The following is a 19995-nucleotide window of genomic DNA, read 5'->3' as shown; positions in this document are numbered from 1 at the left end:
GGTTTAACTACATTAGAAAATTTGCACCAATATAACTAGATCAGTTTAAAATCGATCAATGACACCAGTGCAAACATCTTATATAGATGCACTTAAACTGGTTTAAATTTCACTTGAATCAGTTTAAGTCATGCTTAAAGTGACTTACGTTAATGCTATATTAATCCAAATTGGTTTAAATATGTCTGTGTTAAGGGTTTGCACCTATGTAACTAGATTGATTTTAACACCAGGGCAAGTTTTCTAATATAGACCAAGCCCTAGACTCACATTTTCAGAAGTGACCTCCTCTACTTTTGAGTGGCTCACTTTTAGGAACCCAATTTGAGAAACCCACAATGCCCCCCACTACATGGACTGGAAATTGGCCTCAGCTCTTATGCCTGGAGTCCCTCATCCCTCTGTGCACACCTACAAGGACCATGGACAGTCTATCCATAACTGGTATTTATGTGGATAGCTATTTAAGCAAATACAGAATGAAAACAGCAAATTAATGTTTATTACATCCTCTCTCTGGAGACTCTATCCAGACCATACAAGGTGATGGATGCAAAATGAGGCAATACATCTCTTCCATTTTTAATGTGCATTTGTGGTCAAAAAAGCAAACAAGATGCTAGGATGCATAAGGAACAAGATGGAGAATAATACGGAAAATATTATAATGCCATTATATAAATCAATGGACTGGCCTCATCTGGAATGCTCTGTAAAGTACTGGTCACTCCATTTCAAAAAGGATATAACGGGGATTCAGAGCCAGGTGACAAGAGTGATTAGGGGCCTGGAAAAACTCTTGTGAAGAAAGATCAAAAAGATTGGGACTGTTTACCTTAGAAAAGAGGCAAATACAAGGGGACTTGTTAACAGTATATAAAGTGAATGGTCTAGAGAAGGAAGATGCTTTTGTTCCCACTCTCTTGTAACAGGAAAAAAGGGGCATTTACTGAAATTGAATGTTGGTAAATTCAAAATTGATAAAAAGAAATATTTTCACAAAACATGTAGACACTGGAACTCACTGCCAAAGGATGTTGTTGAGGCCAAGAACTTAAGATTCAAAACAAGACTGAACATTCATATGGACAAGAAGAACATCCAGAGTTATAATATAATAAAGTTACCAAAAAAGTGATATAAAACCTCATGTTTCAAGTTTAAGTCAATCTCTAATTATTAGGGATTATTATTATTTGTATTGAAGCAAGAGCCTCTGGACCAGGCCCCTATTGTGCTAGATGCTGTACAACACAGAACAAAGAGACTGTTCTGGTCCTGAGAAGCTTACAGTCTAAGTAGGATGGGGGAAGATTATTCAACATTTGCCTATTGCAGGGTGTCTTGCACGTTCCTCTGACGCATCTGGTGATGGCCATTTACAGGGACAGACTACTGGACTAGATGGACCATAGGTCTGATCCAATCTGGCAAATCCTATGCTACTAACTGCCACAGTATTTGGTGGCAGTATCAAAAGAAGAATGGTATCAGTTCCATAGATAATGTATCATAGCAGTAGTCATTATCACCTTCATACCTAAGAGTGACATAAGAATCCAATATGAGGTCAGTGAAAATCAGAGGCCAGGGGCCCGCTTTGATCAGCTGGGAAGGGGAATGTATAAGTGTCAGGGCTAAACTGTTTTCATCATTTAAAAACAAAGAGTAAGCACTAGATCAAGGTGACGAACTTCCACTTTAGGGGGCTAAATCCAAAAGTGTAGATTTCCCCCAAACTCCTGCTTAGACCAGCCCTGTAGGTACCTAAGTTTCCATTGGTAAAATTTCCCCTGTTGGGCATGCACAAAGCCGTACCCTCACCCCTCTGGCAGCTCACCCATGAAGAGGCAGCAGGGATATTTTTGTAATGGAAGCAACTCCTGCACTCCAGATAACACGTATATCTCCACTGCCAAAAAAGAGAGATATTTACTGTGGGATATCTGTTTGTGAGCATAACAGTAACTTTATCTGTGAATTTCTGTCTTTGTTAGGGCTCCTGCTGTGCTTTAACATAGCTTGTGCGTTGTGTAATGCTGAGACCAACATAAACGTAAAGACATTGAGCATGATTTTCAAAGATGCTGAAAACCCAGAACTTCATATAAAATTAAAGAGAGCGATGGTGCTTGGCATCTTTGAAAAATTTATCATTGGTAACCTGTGAAATACTAGTGAAATAATGCACTATACATTTTTCATCTAATTTATAACCTACATTCTGGTTTTTACAATCTTAAACATAATGGGCTGATTTTCCATAGTGGTCCAAGTTCTTTAATAATCCTTACTTAAAATGACACATATAACACCATATTTATTGGAATTATTCTTACCTGCTATTAGATCATGGTGACCTATAGATCTACCACACTTCCCATCCAAAATGTGTTGTGAAGATGTGTGGAGCTGCTGTATAGCTAAGCATTCACTTAGTACATCTTGTTCAATATCAGTACATGAATGTAGCTGCAAGAGGAGGATAAAACAAAGAGATCTTATTTCAAAGTAAACCAAACTGTAGCTAATTGAATTCATACGTCTGTTTGGTTATAGCCTACGTATAGAAGGAAGGAACAGAATGTCATTCTTAGGAACTTAGTGTACTTGAGGATATACCTGGTACTAAGTATTTCTAATTAGAGGTCATTGGGTTTTCTTAAGCACACAAGTTAAGTGCTAATCTTACATCAACAGCATTTTGGTTCAGAAACATAAAGTACCCTATGTTTCTTCAATTTTATGGTATAATTTCACTATGTATTTCTAGCTCTCTATAGTGTTTTGGGTTCTTTGGCAAAAGGTTTGCATCGTTTTTGTAACTGTGACACTTGGAAAGACTTTTGATAGGGAAAGAAAAGAGTTTGTGCTTATCAGATTAAAACTGGTGAAATAAGGCACTGTCAGTAATGTGTAAGAGGTATCAGCAATATGTCAGCTGGTCTCTATGTAAATTAATGCTCTGGCAAATGTGTCTGAAGCATGCTCTGAAAACCACAATGTCGATCATATTAAAAACAGCAGGAGAGGAGAATTAAGAAAGAAAAGCATTTCTAATTCTCCTTCAAACATGCTTATGTTGCCAAGTGTTTGTCATAATATAGTACTCAAATTACACAAACAGCCATCGTATTCTGTGGCCATTAATAGTTATTATTTTGGAGTTTACAGTTTTGCATACTAATCTCCCCTGGGATTAGTTATTCTAAATGCAAGGTCCAGGCAAACCTATTTAGGGTTCTGTTATCCAGGCATTTGTTTTTTTTAGGATAAATATCTAGCATTTTGGATAACAATCTGCAGCTGAAGCCAATAAAACTTTAACTACTACTAAATTAACCACTAGCATCCTAGATTTTGTTCTCCTAAAAAAAGAAAAATGGAGAAAGATCTAACAAACCTCCTCTAAGATATGGACTAAATATTCAGGGCTCCTCTGATATAAATCTCTGCTCAGAACATTTTTCAAAAAATCAAAGATTGTGCTTATTGGTTGGATGCCTCAGACATGTGGGCAGAGCAGCCTGTTAATTTTTCTTTCTTGGCTAAGTCACTTCTACTTAGAAATCAGCAAACAAAGATAACAATGGACTTTGCTGAGTCAAAAACTGCAAATGATGAAGCAAGTAAAAACAGCCCCTTGCTCATTTTTCCTGGTTCAGATTGAAGATGGGAAGAGACTGGAGTCAGTTTTAGAAACACTGAACTATACTTTCAGTTGCACATTTCCCCCCTCCAATATGTTTAAGTGAAATATTTATTTTGCTTATTAGTTCTTTATGGATGATACCTGCCTTACTTCATTTTCATAGAAGCCTGATCAAAATACATTATAAATCTGCTGCTATCTTTAGAAGTCGTCTTAATAAAAATTCTGAATGGCTCCAAGATCTGTATAAACATAAATCCGAATCCTATAAACACCTATCTATATACTTGGAGTCAAAGGGACTGCGTCCATACCTAGAGTTAAGCATGTACAGAAGTGTTTGCAGGGTGGGGCCCTATGGCCCAATCACAAAGTTCTGAATACTAGTGAAAACACCTCCTTCATGGGGAAAATCCAAAGAGGAGATTGGAAACTCCTGGGCTCTTAAACCTTTTCATACTTCGAGTTTGGAGATAATAGGTCCCATGTGATCTGGCTGCCAGGGTAAATCAGCAGAGATAACTGCCTCTCTTTGCAGGGTCCTCACATCAGCATGAGTCAGTAGAAGAGCTCTGTATCTCTATTTAGGGTCCCAGAATTTGCTACACTCTTACAGGCCACTATAAAAAATGGTGCACATAAAGCACTCTAAAGGAGCTAGAGGCAAAACCACAGAATTCCAGGGGAAGAGGAAAGACTACACATGAGAGTCATTCCACTCGGACACAATCTGTGATGAGAACCCCTCCAGCAGTCAGCTTCAGCTACTCCCACGGGAGACAGGTATGGAGCAAGAGGGTGTTTCCACACAATATAGTGCTGACAGGGCTATTTTGCACTGCAAATGCCCAAGAGGGTCATGGGGGATGACGCCACAGAAATCCATCTTCCTCCTGGCTCCACTGCCTTCCTTCTTCATCACCTCTTACACCAGAACCCTTGGAACTGTAGATCTGAAACCCCATGTAGGGAGCTATTGGTGGTATCATGGGCTGCTGCTGTTATTTCATCTCCTGTTCCTACTGCCTTTACTTTTTGTTGTTATTGGTCTGTTCCCAGCCACTCCACAAGAAGAGGGAGACCAGAGCATTTGGGTATCACTCCTTGTCAAGGAAAAACCCACGCTGAATTCAGAACTTCACTGGGAGTTCTACCAGATAAGGACACCCTATCACTGTGGCCTGTAACCTGCAAGTCATCCCTGACTCCGGCCTCTCCTAGACATGTACACCTAGGCCATTTCCAAAGCTTTTGCCTCTTCCTCTTCCATGCCAAGACCAATTTTGGCCCTTCTCTGTCCAAATCATGAACATTTATCTAGTCCCTTATCTCCTGTCCTGACTACTGCAACCGCTTTCTCTCTGGCCTTCTTGACACCCATCTTGCTCCTCCATGGTCCCTTCAAAATTCTGCTGTTAAAATAACCTCCATTGTGATACTGTCACCTCTCTCTTTGAGTCCCTTCACTGGCTCTTGCACTCCATTCCATTAAGTACAAGCTTCTGGTCCTCACCTTTGAGGCTCTTCACTACTAGCTGCTCCCTACCTGTATCCACTCTTGTGTCTTGTTATATTGTCACCTCTCTTCCGCTCCATCATCCTTAAACCTCACCTTGCTGTGATGCCTACAAAATTCTGAACAATGACTAGGCCGCTGGTGTGCTGTGACTGCTGCTAATTATGCTAATCACAATTGCCTCATTGTTATCTTATAATCCCCCACATCCCCTCGTCTATTGTATCCACATGTTATCTCCTCTCATATACATAGACTGTAAGCTATTTGGGGCAGCCACCATCCTTTCATTAACTAGAGAACAATGCTTTACTTTAATAGGGCCCTGATCTTTGCCTGGAACCTTCAGGTGCTATCCCAATAACAACAAAAACAACAATGAATTAAGGATTGAACCCATAGAAACCCATGGGTTTTTTAATAAAATATTTGGCTGGATGGAATACTAGTAAATACATAATGAGCAGTGTGGGTTTGAAATGATCTATAAACATGTTTAAAACAAAGGCCCTATGATCTATAGAGGGTGTTTTTTCTAATCTACTAAAATATCACATCTTTCCTGACATGTATAAATTATTCAGGTGTGGGATTCATCCATATTTTAAATGAGCTGTTAAACTAAGCGACCCATTTGATTTGGGTGTGAATGAGAGCAGAATTTGGAGTCATAGGTCAGAAGGATGAACAGGAGATAATTTGAAAGAAGGGCCTGATTTAATAGTGCAGAGCAAACCACTCTGCAAGGGGGAAAAAAATAGCACTGAAAATCACTACAGCAAGAAAATGGTAGTCTGACTGGCAACAGTGAAAAACCATCAGGAAACTGAACTGAAGTTCAATTTTCACCTAGCAACAACACAGTAAAATCCTGATTTGAAAAAACATAAATCACAGACCAATTAAATACAAATATATTGATGAAATTTCAGTAAGTGTTCATTTGAGCACGCCACAGTTTTGATCGATGGCCTTACCTTCTTACGCACCTGTTGTTCTTTGGCAGAATGAGCTTTCACATGCTTGCGCAGGGAACTTGGATCCGTGTAGCGTTTGGAGCACCCGGGAATTTGACAGGCATATGGTTTCTGTAAATGCATGGAAAAAAGAAAGAAAGGGAAGGATTTCAGCTTTTATAGGCACCTACCTTTATAATATGAAGCCTGAGTTCAACAAATTAGAATACAAAATAGCTAGAGACTATAATTTATGTGAAAACGTATTGTAAAACCCCAAGTTGTTTGCTCAGCTTGCAACCTCTAGTTTTGCAAATACTTCTGTGTATAACAAGTCTGGCTGTGGGCCAGCTGTGGCGCACACAGAACAGCAATGACAGCTCATATTCTGAAGTCAGTCCAAATCCTGAGAGCACTTAACACATCTGTACTCGTACACTTTTGGGTATTGATTACTGGACAGAATTAAATCATAATAGAAATAAATAGTTGGGTTTTGAGAACATTATAGTATTTCCACTTTTTGGAAGTACAAAAATAGTACCTTTTTGCCTCTTTGGAGAGGTATTTACTTTGTATGCAATCCACTCAGTATGTAACACAGTATTGCAAAGATCTTTAAGTATAATTACAAAAAAAAGAAAAAACTTGGTTCCTGATTTTGATTTCCTACTGGTTTTACACAGATAGCGTCACATATGTTGCAAAGCAAAAGCTAAAGGCATTAACACCGGAGTGCTTTCATACATTCTTCCCATTCCTGTTTTAAATAACACAAATGCTTTATTTACATTTTACTTATACTCATACAAACAACACTAAACACAAACATTACAGCAAATCAACAAATACAGAAAAACCCAGCATTGTTGACCTTGCCAGGAAAAGCCCTTTCCAACTGTGAATAGTATCTGTCAGAGGTTACCTTTCCTAGATGGCAGAACATGAAGATCTTCCAGTGGCAAGAAAGCCTAGTTTAGCTGATGAGTTCCCCCAATGGATTCCTTTCACGTGGTAGAAAGATACTTCTCCTACCTGTAGGAAGAACACTTCTCTCTATCTGGAGAGTATCAAAGCTCCTTCCTATTAAAACAGAACAGCTGCAGGGCCCTCATGGTAAGCTTCCAGCTAATGCAAGCCTGACCAAATGCCTTATTTGGCTGTGCACCACCTCTGGGCCCTGACAACAAAAGGCAACCTTTAAACTATTGGGGAAATCCTAAATGAATGTGTTATTCCCAAGGTACTTGGTCACAATCAGGTGGTAACAAATGATCTCCTCATGCCAAGCCTCACAAGGCCTCTAACCAGAGCCTAATTTTGCTGTTTTTTTCCTGTGGCTTTTTGGAGCTTGCTTGCCTGCTCACCCATCATGCCAATGTATATGACAGAAGGGCCTCAGTACATGTGCCAGTAAGTTCTTTTAGTGCCCTCCCAGGAAGTTTGGTTGGCCTCTCACCTTTGTGATTTGATTACCTTCAAGAGCTGACATCAGAGTCACACATTTGAACCTCTTCTCTTTTCATAGAAAGCATTCCGACATGGTCACTTTCACCTGCAGTGCAAAGTGCACACAAGCCCAATTGCACCACTAAATTCTTATGTAAAGGCAGCAAGGGAGGAGTGGGATTGGGGCTCTCAGCAGAATGGCAATATAGGGGTGGCATTTGCACCATTGGTTTGCACAGAAGGGGTCACGTGCAGAAGAAAGTGATGGAGTCATGATTCTGCAGTCTGTAGCTGCATTCCCATGCTATGGTTTTGCTTAGATAAAACCCTGCACTTCATTTGGATAAAGCCCAGTAGCTATGGCTTGGTACAAATAAAATGAATTTCAGCAGCATTGGAAGAGTGATGACACCCCTTCCTAATTGCAGCACAGATAACTTCCCTAATTCTGCTTTCACCGTGGGAAATGTGACCTAGTAATTTCAGTTATTTAATCAAACCAACCCAAACTAACAGGTCACTGTAATTATTTACATATTCTCCTTTCTAAGAAGATAAACGATGGATTGATCTACATGCAGAGTTTTAAATCAATACCAAATGCACTCCATATGAAATAAGCATCCATGTAAATCCTTTTTCTTTCTAGGTGCCTCCAGAGGATAAATAACTCTGTTCCTTATACCAGGAGGAAATTTCCAAAGGAATAATAGGATCATTCACCAACTCAAAGCCTTAAAGGCTAACACAATATCTACTCAGAAACTTACATAGGAAAGTTGATTTATTGAGAGTCTTTAGAATAAACAGAGAACAGACATGTGAGGAAGGACTATGGAAACCATTAATAAATTCCTTAATAGAAGAATGAGCAGAATATTTTTCTAGCCATGGTACCACGATTAGTGATGGGGAAAATAGATCAGAAAAATGCCCATCTTTAATAGCCTAATCTTTTTTGCTTGGACATTCACACAGTTCTTCGATATGTAGTCAGTTTTTAAAGGGGTCCCTGGGTCCTTTGGGCTCCAGTTTTTATAGTAAAACGATACATGCATCATTAATTGTTTACACTGACATTCTAAAACAGGCAACACACTAAATAAAAACCACAGGTCTTAAATGAAGCAGGCAAATGAACGTCAGTTTCGTCAGAATATGAATATAGTGAGAATTTCAAAGAACCTGTAGCAGGGAAATGTGAACAACAGTTCAAGACACTTTGGAAAGTTAGTCAAAAATGATTACTGTACCTTTGTGCTGATGTATGAGCATTTCAGAGGTTAAAGAAACAGAGAGAAAAGGAGAAGAAAAGAGAGAGCTAAGTTTAGAGATTTCTTTGCAATATCACATAGATGAACAGACACAAGAACTCTGGGTTATTTTGTTCAGTGTACTATATAATTGTACAAAAGCTCTACTAAAGATATTCCATTAGTGAGTCAAACTTGTATATATGTTTTTATATTAACTTCAAGCAGTTAAACTTCAAAAATGTGAATCCCATACAGTATATTCAGTTTCAAAAGACACATTTTATAACTAATTACAAATTCAAATATTTCAGGTTGACTTTCAAATAAATAAAACATTGTTATTGTAAGTGTGCTTGGGTTTGGAAAATGTGACTGACTCACTTCTCTTGCTTGTTTGTTTTTGCAAGGCATAATGTACATTACGCATTCCTTAATGCTGCACTGTCTGAAATGTGTAGCTGCTTAAAGAGTAAATATCAATTAAACTCAAAAGTTCTGCCCTATAAACGCTCGGCCAAATGTTAAATCATATATTCACCTCTTTGAAAAAGACAAAGGAAAGACTCTTGCTGTTATTCTTCACAAGCTCTAGGCTGGGGACTTAATTGGCCTATGATGTCTGTTTGCTTCCTTTGCCATAAAATTGGCGAGTTAATCGTATCAGGATTTAGGGCAGCTTCAGCACAAATTAAAATTTTTAGAATGGCTACTTAAAAAAAAAACCCTGATGAACAGGGGCCAGCTAACATGGCCTTTTCATTAGGGATCAAGGAGAAAGGCACATTGTGCGTCTTCTTCCACAGGTTCACCCACTGCAGATACACTTCAGTAAAACTCCTCTTCTGAGAATCACACTGAAGGTATTCTGCCCTCCTTGCATGCTCTTCTAGGGCCTGATCCAAAGCCCATCACAGAAGTCAACAGAAAGACTCCCACTAACATCAGTAGGGTTTGGAGCAGGTCCCATGTGCTATGCATGCATTAAGAGCAAAACATTAGAGTCGAGGTCTACCATGTCTATATGCGAGAAGAACTTGGTACTTATGGTTCATTTTCAGTGAAGTTAATCATTAGCATTATTAACATATCACATATGGTTGATGTATTTTTGCCTTTTGGGGCGGGGGGAGAGGGTTTATAAAATTGTGTCCATTAATTTATTTTCTCTTAAGGTGTTTGCCATGTTCCTGTGGTAATTTAGATTAGACTTTGTCAAAATAAGCAAGAAAACGATTGAATTTCTTACAGCGACAATTTTTTAAGCCTTGATTCTGCCCCCTTTATTCACACAGAGGAGTATCTTACTCTACAAACAGTTCCTCAAAGTGAGCAACACCTTACTCCAGGAGTATTCCCAAAGTAAAGTATTCCTCGGTTTGAGTAAGGGTGATAGAATTTTGCCCTCAATGGTTAAATGAGCAAATCCTCCATTATTTAAATGAATACATGCAGCTAAAAATCAAAGCACCTCTTCCTTCACTTCTTATTTAGACATTTTCATGAAATGGAAGCTGCCATATGCCAGTTTCAACGCAGATCCTGTACAAAGCCTGTTTAAACTCTCTGTGCAAGCCATAATATGAAATAAGGTAATGCTTACAGTATCCAGGTGTGTGCGCTGGTGCTTTGCCCGATCACTGGAGTTACTGAAAGCTTTCTGGCAGCCAGGGTGCTGACATAGGTAAGGTTTCTCTCCAGTATGACTCCGCAGGTGAATCTTAAGATTTTCAAGTCTAGAGAATGCCTTGTTGCACCCTTCAAACTGCAATAAAGCCATAAAACATCTCTGTAAAGCATTATTAAATAAACCATGGGCAGCCACAATGAGTACAGTTAAAACCCAAGCTAGACATGTAATAAATCAACCAAAACTCAAACATCTGATGAAATTTATGGGTGAAACACATCATTTTGTGCTTTAATTTAATCTATCATGAAAGGCACGGTGTGTGGATAGATACTACTATATTATTATAAATATCTCACACTTTCAGTGTGCAGTACTGAACCTTAAAGATATGGTTTTGGTAAGGAAATTTAAACAAAGAACAAGCGTTCAGCTTCTGAAGTGTTCTCTTAAACAGTGTTTTTAACATTACTGTGGGGGGAATTCTGCACCACTGCACAATGCAGAATTTTGCAGAAATTAACATTGTGCGCGCAGAATTTCTTTTCCTCCACAGAAATGGGCTGCAGTGCTGCTGGTCACCACTAGAGGCCACTGGACTCGGCAGAGCCCAGTTTGCACATAGAAGGCATTGCTGCGGGGGAGGAAGAGGGAGCTAGAGGGTTTCTGGCAGCTGCAGTTCCCAGCACACCCCAAGGGAAGGAGAGGGCAGCACACAGGAAACTCCATGCAAGCCTGGGATCCAGCATCAGGCTGTTTCTCCCTCTGGATCCCTGGGCTCTGGGGAGGCAAGAGGGACGGGTGTCTGGGCTGGGGCCGGGGGGGGGCGCTGCGGATGCACTCTGACAGGGAGGGGGTGCAGGTATCTGGGCTGGGGAGGTCCCGAAGCTGGGCTCTTGGTAGGAGGGGTTGTGGGTGTCTCCCCCCCGCCCCCCCCGGCTAGGCTCTAGAAGGATAGGGGGCAGAGAAACATGAACTGCGTTGTCATAGGCATTTCTTTAACTTTCTACTCCTGGTGGAATTTTTGTGTGTGTCATGTATTGTTACAGACATACTTGCTGACAGGTATTTTGAAATAAATTACCAAAGTAATTAAAAGTGTCATGATTGCATAGCATTATTTTGACAAGTAAAATTTGCAGAATTTCAAAATATTGTGTGCAGAATTTTTAATTTTTTGGCATGGCATTTTTAATTTTTTGGGACAGAATGCCCCCAGGAGTATAAAATGAATTGGCACAAGAAACTTTGTGGGGTATAACAATCCGCTGCCACACACTGAACGGAGAGAATCTGTGTGGCACGAAGAACCTGTTTTCAGAGAACTGAAATGCTGCACGGTACATAGTATATAACAGACTACAGAAGATGATTTGATCCACCTCCTGATCCATTCAAACAAACTCTCCTGTTGCTAACTCTAGCCTGCCTGAACCTGGCACCCCAACTGCTTGCTCTGTTCTCCACATTGATATAGCCGGTTACCTGAGCAATACTGGCTTTTACTGTTCTGGTTTCATTAAGAAAGCTTAAAGTGGTAGTTTATAGTGCTGTGTAGCATCTATTACAAATCCTATAGGTCAAGAGCCAATACAGATGTGGACAAGCAGTATGAAGAGCTATAGCTAGCAATTGCAGATGTAAAAATACTAGTGTTCATGAGGATATGTCAGTCTTACAAAATTATCATAAAAACTCACCAGCTCAGATACTCTCCACACTGGAGAGTGGGTGAGTAGAATTTCGCAAGTGCGTGTGTGAATTAGTATCTGCGTATACACAGAGAAACAGATACTGATTCAGATTCTATAGACACATGCATAATAAGAATTATCATTATTACACTCAGAGTTCTACTATTATAAAAATGTAAGATCTGAAAAAGAATTTGATTGTACAAATAATATGGGAGAGTTTAACTGATTTTGCACAGTACAAAGTGTTTTTTAATAGTTGCTGGGTGCCTTCAACTCCCATGGACAAAGTAGAGGGTACTTAAGGCCTGATCCAAAACCGACAGAAGTAAATTGAAAGGGTTGTTAGATCTTTGAAGGAACATACCACATAACTGCAAGTGACATTACCAAAATATGACACCTTTTCCTATTTAGCTTTGTTTCTATTATACTACAGGATTCCAAGGTCCATTTCTAAAATGTATGTTATTAACATGAACTGGTGTATTTGTGATCCTATATATAATTTCTTTTCCCTTGAAATATCAACCCCTCTCTTGGGCTGAAATACAGATGGTTTGGTATGAAAGAAATACGGAGTCTAGTTAAAGATTAAACATAAGCATCATAGCCTCTGTTCTGGTACTGTTTCACTGCACTACAAAACTAAGTGGTTAGAATGGTTTCTTTTATCAGTTTCTAGTATGGATGCTAATCTGTAGTTTGAAGTATGCAATGATAGAATTTGTTGGTGTCTGATACATATCAGGAAGGGCTGAATTAACCAGGTGGTCTTAACGAATTTCCTAACTGGTCATCAGCTTGCTTCTTGCACACACACACACACACACACACACACACACGGTACTACTGAATAAAACATGTTGAACCTAATATGCATCTTTTTGTCACAATGCAAAAAATTAGAGAGACAGACTCAGATGCTCTCCCAACACATGTGGTTAGAATCAACCAAATATACCCTGGTACCTTGTATTTTTTGCAGCATTACCCATTGCTCTCTTAGAAGTATATAATCACACTTTTGAAATACGTTTCTGTGTTTCGCTTTGCTTCAAGACAAGACTGCAGCTGTTTTTTAAAAGCCTGTTACATTTCATATTTCCAGATGTTTTGCCTGGTCCCTATTTTACACAACAAAAAACAGAAGGAACCTCCCCTCCTTGTAGTAAATAAAACTGGATGCCAAATATCTGATTTGGCATGGCAAATTCTATGGGCCAGAATCTCAGATGGTGTAAAGTGGTATAAACTCCATAAACTTCAAAGGAGACGCACCGATTTACCCCAGCTGAGGATCTGGTTCAGGTTCCTGTAATGTAAGTGATATTTCCAAGAAGTAAAATGAGACTACCAAGGATATATTAGACCCGCTTGTTGCATTTTGCAAAAATTTAAGCTCATCCAAGATTGTATTAACTGGAGCTGCACTTTCTCCTCAAATACTCCATGTCATACATTTATTGTATGCCTTTCCATCTAGTAACTACTGTAACACTAGTAGGAGCCTGCTCTTATGAAGTGCTAATGGAAGTTAAAGATACTTACACCTTACAGGATCAGGCCTTACAAATACATCCTCTCATGTAATTTCAGATGATCACATGTGCTAATAAGATCAAATGGTCAGAACTTTAAAATCCTGACATAAATAAATCATTATGCACTGCTCTTTTGTTTAACAGGGTTGGCTGAAAATTGTCTCTTGAATTTTTTTTTCAAAGAAAATTGAGTTTTCAACAAAAGGCCATTTTTTGCAAAGAGCATCTGCTTTCTGTGGAAAATTTGGACTTTTCATTGAAAAACTGAACACTCCAAAACTGAAAACTTTTGTCCAAAAAATAAAAACGTTGCTGCGGTGCCTCATGGGAGCTGTGGTTCAGGTGCCCCATTCCTCTATTCTCTTCTGTGGGCCAGGTTTTTACATCATACCTCTCCCGTGATGCACTGCAGATAGGGAATTCCATGTTACACTGCAATGGCTCAGCAAGAGGAGTGGCTATGCTGCATCATGGGATATATAGTCCGGAAGCCTGGCCCACAAAGGAGGATGAGTGCATGAGGCATCAGAATTAACATTCCTATGAAGCACCATGGCAGCAGTTCTGAATAGAAATGTTTTCAGGCCAACGTTTTCAGCCAACATTTTTCAGTTCTTGGCTGAAATTTTTCAATTTTTCATTCTTTTGCCAAAAAGTTAAAATTTGCTGTGGGGAATTTTTTTTTCAACCATCTCTACTGTTTTCCTAGGGATAGGTGTTGTGTATTGCACTCGGGTGAGTTCCACTCCCTGCCCAGCTTACTCTCCATTACAGTTTTACTGCATTGCTCATTTTCCATCATCCTTGCATACAGGGCCAGTTCTACGGGGGCAAGTGAGCATGGTAGTTGCCCTAGGTGCAAGCTTCCAAAGAGCAGCAAACTGCTCTGCCATTCTCCCCCCGACTCCCCTGCCTTGCTCTGACCGGGAGGCTGTGAGGTTTGGTTTTTTTTGTTTGTTTTTTTTTTTGACTCAGCTGCAGGAGTGTGGGTGGGGGTAATGGTGTGGAACACATTTTCCATCTGGCTAGGGGTGCTCCTGCTTGCACTGATAGGACGTTGCCCCTCACCCATTTGGGATCTCAAATAGTTTGAGAAACAAAGTCCGTTAGCCTTGAACTCAGCTGCATGGAGGAGTTTTTAAAAGTGAGGTGTATTTTTAAATGATCATTTACAGAAACTAAGTTTCTGGTGTGATGCTAGTTTACTAGAGACTTGCATGAAAGACATCAAAGACAGGAGAGAGGGTGAATTCCTCACTCTACTGAAGTCTATGGAAGGGTTGTCATTACCTTCAGTAGATCAGGATTTCACCAAGAGAGTTTACATTAGTTATCCAAGTGCAACCGACCAAACTCCGGCACATTCTTTGTTTCTCTCACACATACACATGGATTGTGTTGCAGGCTTCCAATGAGTGACTAACTAACAGAAAGGCAAGGCCTGACCCTAATTAAAGTCAATAGCAAAGCTCCCACTGACTTCAGTGGAAGCAGGGATGGGCCGATAATCACTGCTGCCGGGGTGTGAAATAAATCCCAGATTTCCCTTATTCATTGTCAGAATGGGTCTGAAAGTGATTCCCAACTACAAAATGATCACAACTCGTACTAGAAACTAGCCAGATATGCAGATGTTCCAGCTCCTGCTTGGCTGGGTAATTTAAATACTACTGTGTCACATATGAAATGATTACATAAAATATTGCTTTGAACTGCTGACCCAGCAGCTGCTTTCAGCATCCCCAGGGAGCTGGATCACTTGTGTTCTAGAAAGTACTGTAAATTGGAGGCAAAAAGAAAGAAAACAGTGGCCCAACCTCAGGTAATTGGCTGGCTCAGGGGATTGGTAATGGGATATGGGGCTTTTCACCTCTAGGTCATCCCCTAGAGTCCAGCTCAATGTAGCTGAGATCAGCAGTGACCTGAAGTCATTACAATCTGATGGTGGTCTTAGTCTAGTGCCTAGGAACAAAATTCTACATGAGCGGACACCACTCATGGATCAGTATGAGTCGGTACAGGTGTTGAAAGGATTGGTCTAGCATCATTGTGCTGGCATATTATTGGAGTATGTGACAAGGAAGACACCCTTTTTTCTATTATTGTTGGAACTTGGTAAAGCACAGTCTTCATTTGTGATGTTTGATTCCACAGTTCTGTACAATAAAGGAAAACACTGGATTTCAGGATCAATGAATGAACTGGACAGGAGGAGCAGACTAATTATACAGCAGAGAAAAAGCTTCTATTTACACACAAATATCTCAGTAATCAGCAATGACAGGAAAGCAAATAGAGAAAAAAAGTACATGACAGTTTAATGAAGCCTGGGTAAAATATTAGGGGGAAAATTCAAGGCTGGCAGAAACCAGTGACTCGATTGAAGCCAAATGGATTTGTGCCTACTGATGCCAGCTCTGAATCTAGCCCTACATTTTTTCCAAAATCAGCCAAGGGTAACAGTGGCCTCCCAGTTCCTTAAAATGACAGCTCTAGCTATTGACAGTGAAAAGGTCATGCCATCAAACACAGACTGATGACGGCTGATCCTTTAAATACAGTGGACAAAGTGATCTGCATTCCCAGAATGGCTTTTATTTTGTGGACCATATTTTGTTCTTGGATGCACAGGCAGCGCTGCATATGACAAATTAACACAAACACACAAGCCCAGGGCCCGCTGCAAGGGTTTTTCTGTTCTAGGCAAACTGTAAAGCTTCTGCCTTTCCCAGTCACTCATACATTAAATGTTCTCTTAAGCTTTTGCTACCCTTAATATTGTGCTGCCCTAGGCAGTTGCTTATTGTGTCTGTATGGCAGACCTGGCCCTACACAGACTCTCAGACTGAGATCAGAAGTTATATATCAACATTGCCAACTTTCTCCCCACAAGCAATCATGAACGCTCCTCAAAACTAGCAGGGAACAAGTGACCTATGACTTCAGAAATTCTATTTGGTCAGGGATCCTCTCGGAACATTTGATGTTGTTTGGAGAGATGGGAGGAGCTTTGACAGGTTCCATTCAGCCACGGCAAAATAAATAAAATAAATTTAAATAAATAAATAAAAGGGAAAAATGCTACAAATACTGCAAAACTTCAGAAAACAGTTTCAGAAATAAACAACCTGAGACTTGCAAATTTTTCAAAGCTACAAGTCAACAAATATGCTGAAATTCATTGAAAAAAAAAAGCAATAGTGGCAAATCCGGCATTCCCAAAACACCTTCCTTAAAGGCAACATTTTGAAAATGCAGCTCATGTCTACAAACCCTGCTCTGCAGTCCCCAGGACTGTATCCCTCCATTCTCCCCTCAGGCCAGGTCTGCACAGAAACAGTCAGGAAAGTTAAGGCAAATCAACTACAAGTATGTAGTCAAAGCACATAAGTTAAAGCATGTTAAGCCCCCATATGTATGAACTAAAGCCACTTTACTCTTGAATGAAATAGAGAGCATCAATCAGTGTAGGATCTTGACCTACAATGTGATTTCTAGAGCATTGTTAATTAGCTCCAATATCTATGGCCAAATGCAAAGTACAAAATATTCTGAATAATGCAAACTAGTTAAGGGTCCCATTCTGCAACTACTGATGTTGGTGGCAAAACTTCCACTGGCCAATGTCCCAGTCCAGCAAAACCCTTAAGCACTTGCATAACTTGAAACTTATGAGAAGTCCCATTGACTTCCGTGGGACTATCTACATACTGTACTTGTAGTTACGTAGAAACACACTTTGATGAATCCAGGCCCTAGGAAGAGTAGGAGCACACCCTACGTGCTGTAAGCTACTGTAGCAGCACAAACACCCAAACAAATATGGATTCATTTCTCTCTTAGTTTGACCAAAACCCTCTATTTTTGGTTCCCACTGACACATACTTATAAGAAACAGTATCGTCAGCAGCGAGGCACTTCACTGCCCCTATCTGTGTCCCATCAGTTTTATCTATTGATATTGCACTATCTTAAATTTAGCAGGGATATTTATTTACTTGTACCTTTCCTGCCACCAGGCAACACCTTAGCCCAAATCCTCTGACCATACAGTGTACCCTCTACTGGAGAAAACTGGGCACCCTTGCCTCACTCCAAATATCTGCCACTAAGAGCAATCAGTCATGCTTGATTAATTCCTTGTAGTTGGATCTCAGAATCTATGTATAGTTCCGAAAGAACATTGGGATCATATGAACTACCGGATCAACTGAGCAGGCTGCTTATTGCATCTCCCAGACATCTGGTATCAATCTGTCAGTACTTAATCTTACTACCTTATACTTTTTTTTTAATTGAGATCTGATGCCGGGGATAATTGTAACAAATGCTCCACAATCCTTTGTTTCGGTAAAAGCCAACTAAGCCTTTAAACAGGTTTATAAATAAAAATAATAATTATACTTCTGGAACTTACTTTTGGTTTAGATCATTAATGCATGCTTTAGAAACCAGAATCCTATATAAATACAAACATGATTAGAAAATGTTGCCATTCAGGTACAAGGAATAAAATGGTGCAATTAATTGGTTTTTAATGCTGTACATGAATGTGAAGCTTTCCCCAGAAGCAAATAAATCGTACTATTTTTAGGTCATCAGATTTGTTCATCAACTGTCATTTCCCCCTACACAAATACTAAATAGTCTATTTAATGCTACAACTCACACAACAGTGCAATTGCTGGAATGTAATCAATTTAAAATGTGTATTTATGAAAATACCAAATTATGTGATAGTGCTCTAAGCATCACAATTTTCCTTACAAAAATAATTTAATATAAATAACAGTAATTGATTAAAATGTTTTTCTTTGCTTCCATATTACATCTTAAATGCACCTGAAAATGTCCCCCATACAGAATAACAGTGCATTCCCAGTAGGGTTTATATTATCAAATTTTTGCCGTTTCCATAAGTATATTTAATCACAGCCATGTCTAGAATGTCTGTCAGTGGTATAGATCAGAAGAAACAAACTATAAACTAAATAGCTCAGACCATGAGGTGGAGCAATAACTGACATTTTAATCGGAAATGAGTTATGACTGAAAAAGAGAAGCCTTCACAGTTGTAGTGCTAAATAGGTCCAGTGTGCCATTAGAAAAAGCTCATTAATATACACCTCTGCTCTCTGCTGCAAGATCAGTTAAACAAGCTGCCTTTTATTTATAGACCTAAAAGGGAAAGAGCAGGTCATATTGGCTGCTGACATCTCAGACAGCCTACGGGTGGAAAACCCAAAACATTTCATTCCAAAGCATTTAATAGTATCAATAGGAAATCTTATGTCTGGTCAAAATATCTAAGGTCCTTCTCAATATCATGAAATGTTCTTTCTTCACAATTGATTACCAAGTATCAAAACATTATGAATATTTATTGAAATATGTTATGGGGAAAAAATCCTTTAAGTATGTGTATTCCATCCAGACGAAGGAAGAACATTTATGTGAGTCTTTAAAAGCATGAAAGTTTTAAATAACTTTGAGCTTAATGTCATATATAAGGCCCAATCTTGCAAACACTTATGATTGTGAGTAACTTTATGCATGTGAGTTGTCCTATTGAAGTCAGCGGGGTTTCTCATGTGCCTGTTTGCAGATTTAGGGCCAAGTCTGTAACAAAGTATTCCAGATAGTCTCCTTTTAAAATGGTTTTTGATAACTCGTGATGAGAATAACTTTAAATTCTCTACAGTCATTACAATGTAGGAACCTGATCCTGAAAATACACAAATGACTTTACTCATGCAAGGAATCTAATTATCAATCTCAACAGAACGACTCACATGCATCAAGTGTCTGCAGAATTGGGCCCTCAACTTCCCCTAAGAAGCCCATTTCAGACAACTAGTTTATGGTTTTAAATTTGCAGGGTTTTTTTTTCTTTACAGCAGCACAATGGTGGAAGATATTTGTTATAAATTAAGGGGCTTCCAATTTTTATTTTTTTCTGTGAAGCTTTGAACAATTTACACTTGCAAAATGAGCCCTCTCATGATATTTCATTTGTGCCTTGAGAAGCCTTACTTGTTCTCATTTTATTATGTGTAAAAAGTTTGTAAAAACATCATTGGGGTTCTTGCCAGCTGTTATTGTACCATTGTTTGTGCCCACGAGAAGAAAATGTGAAAGGGTCCAGCAGGGGAAGATTGAAATTCCCTTGTAACTAATACTGAGGCAGCCTTAAATTAAAACATAAACTATAAAAATAAAATGGTGGGTAGATGCAATATGATTTTTAATTTTGTCTAGTTTTAGAGTAACTGCAGCTATTCATTTGCTTTGTGTATTTTGC

General features: G+C 39.3%; 1 protein-coding gene across 3 annotated transcripts in view; it reads right to left on the bottom strand.

Annotated features, from left to right (window-relative positions):
• Positions 1 to 19995, bottom strand: part of GLIS1 (GLIS family zinc finger 1) — a 269714-nt gene that overhangs the window by 40841 nt on the left and 208878 nt on the right. For 2 of the 3 annotated variants that reach the window (XM_038415005.2, XM_043520300.1), the window contains exons 5-7: positions 10430 to 10591; positions 6146 to 6256; positions 2340 to 2472 (exon numbers count right to left, since the gene is read on the bottom strand). In XM_038415005.2, the coding sequence (XP_038270933.1) occupies positions 2340 to 2472; positions 6146 to 6256; positions 10430 to 10591 (406 nt within the window). The remainder of the gene's footprint in view (positions 1 to 2339; positions 2473 to 6145; positions 6257 to 10429; positions 10592 to 19995) is intronic. The other variant, XM_038415007.2, reaches the window with a different exon arrangement.

The sequence above is a fragment of the Dermochelys coriacea genome, chromosome 8 (assembly GCF_009764565.3).
Source record: "Dermochelys coriacea isolate rDerCor1 chromosome 8, rDerCor1.pri.v4, whole genome shotgun sequence".
In the NCBI taxonomy this organism is placed as follows: domain Eukaryota; kingdom Metazoa; phylum Chordata; order Testudines; family Dermochelyidae; genus Dermochelys; species Dermochelys coriacea.
Note: the sequence above shows the minus strand (reverse complement) of the source record. Positions and strands in the feature narration are given on the sequence as shown.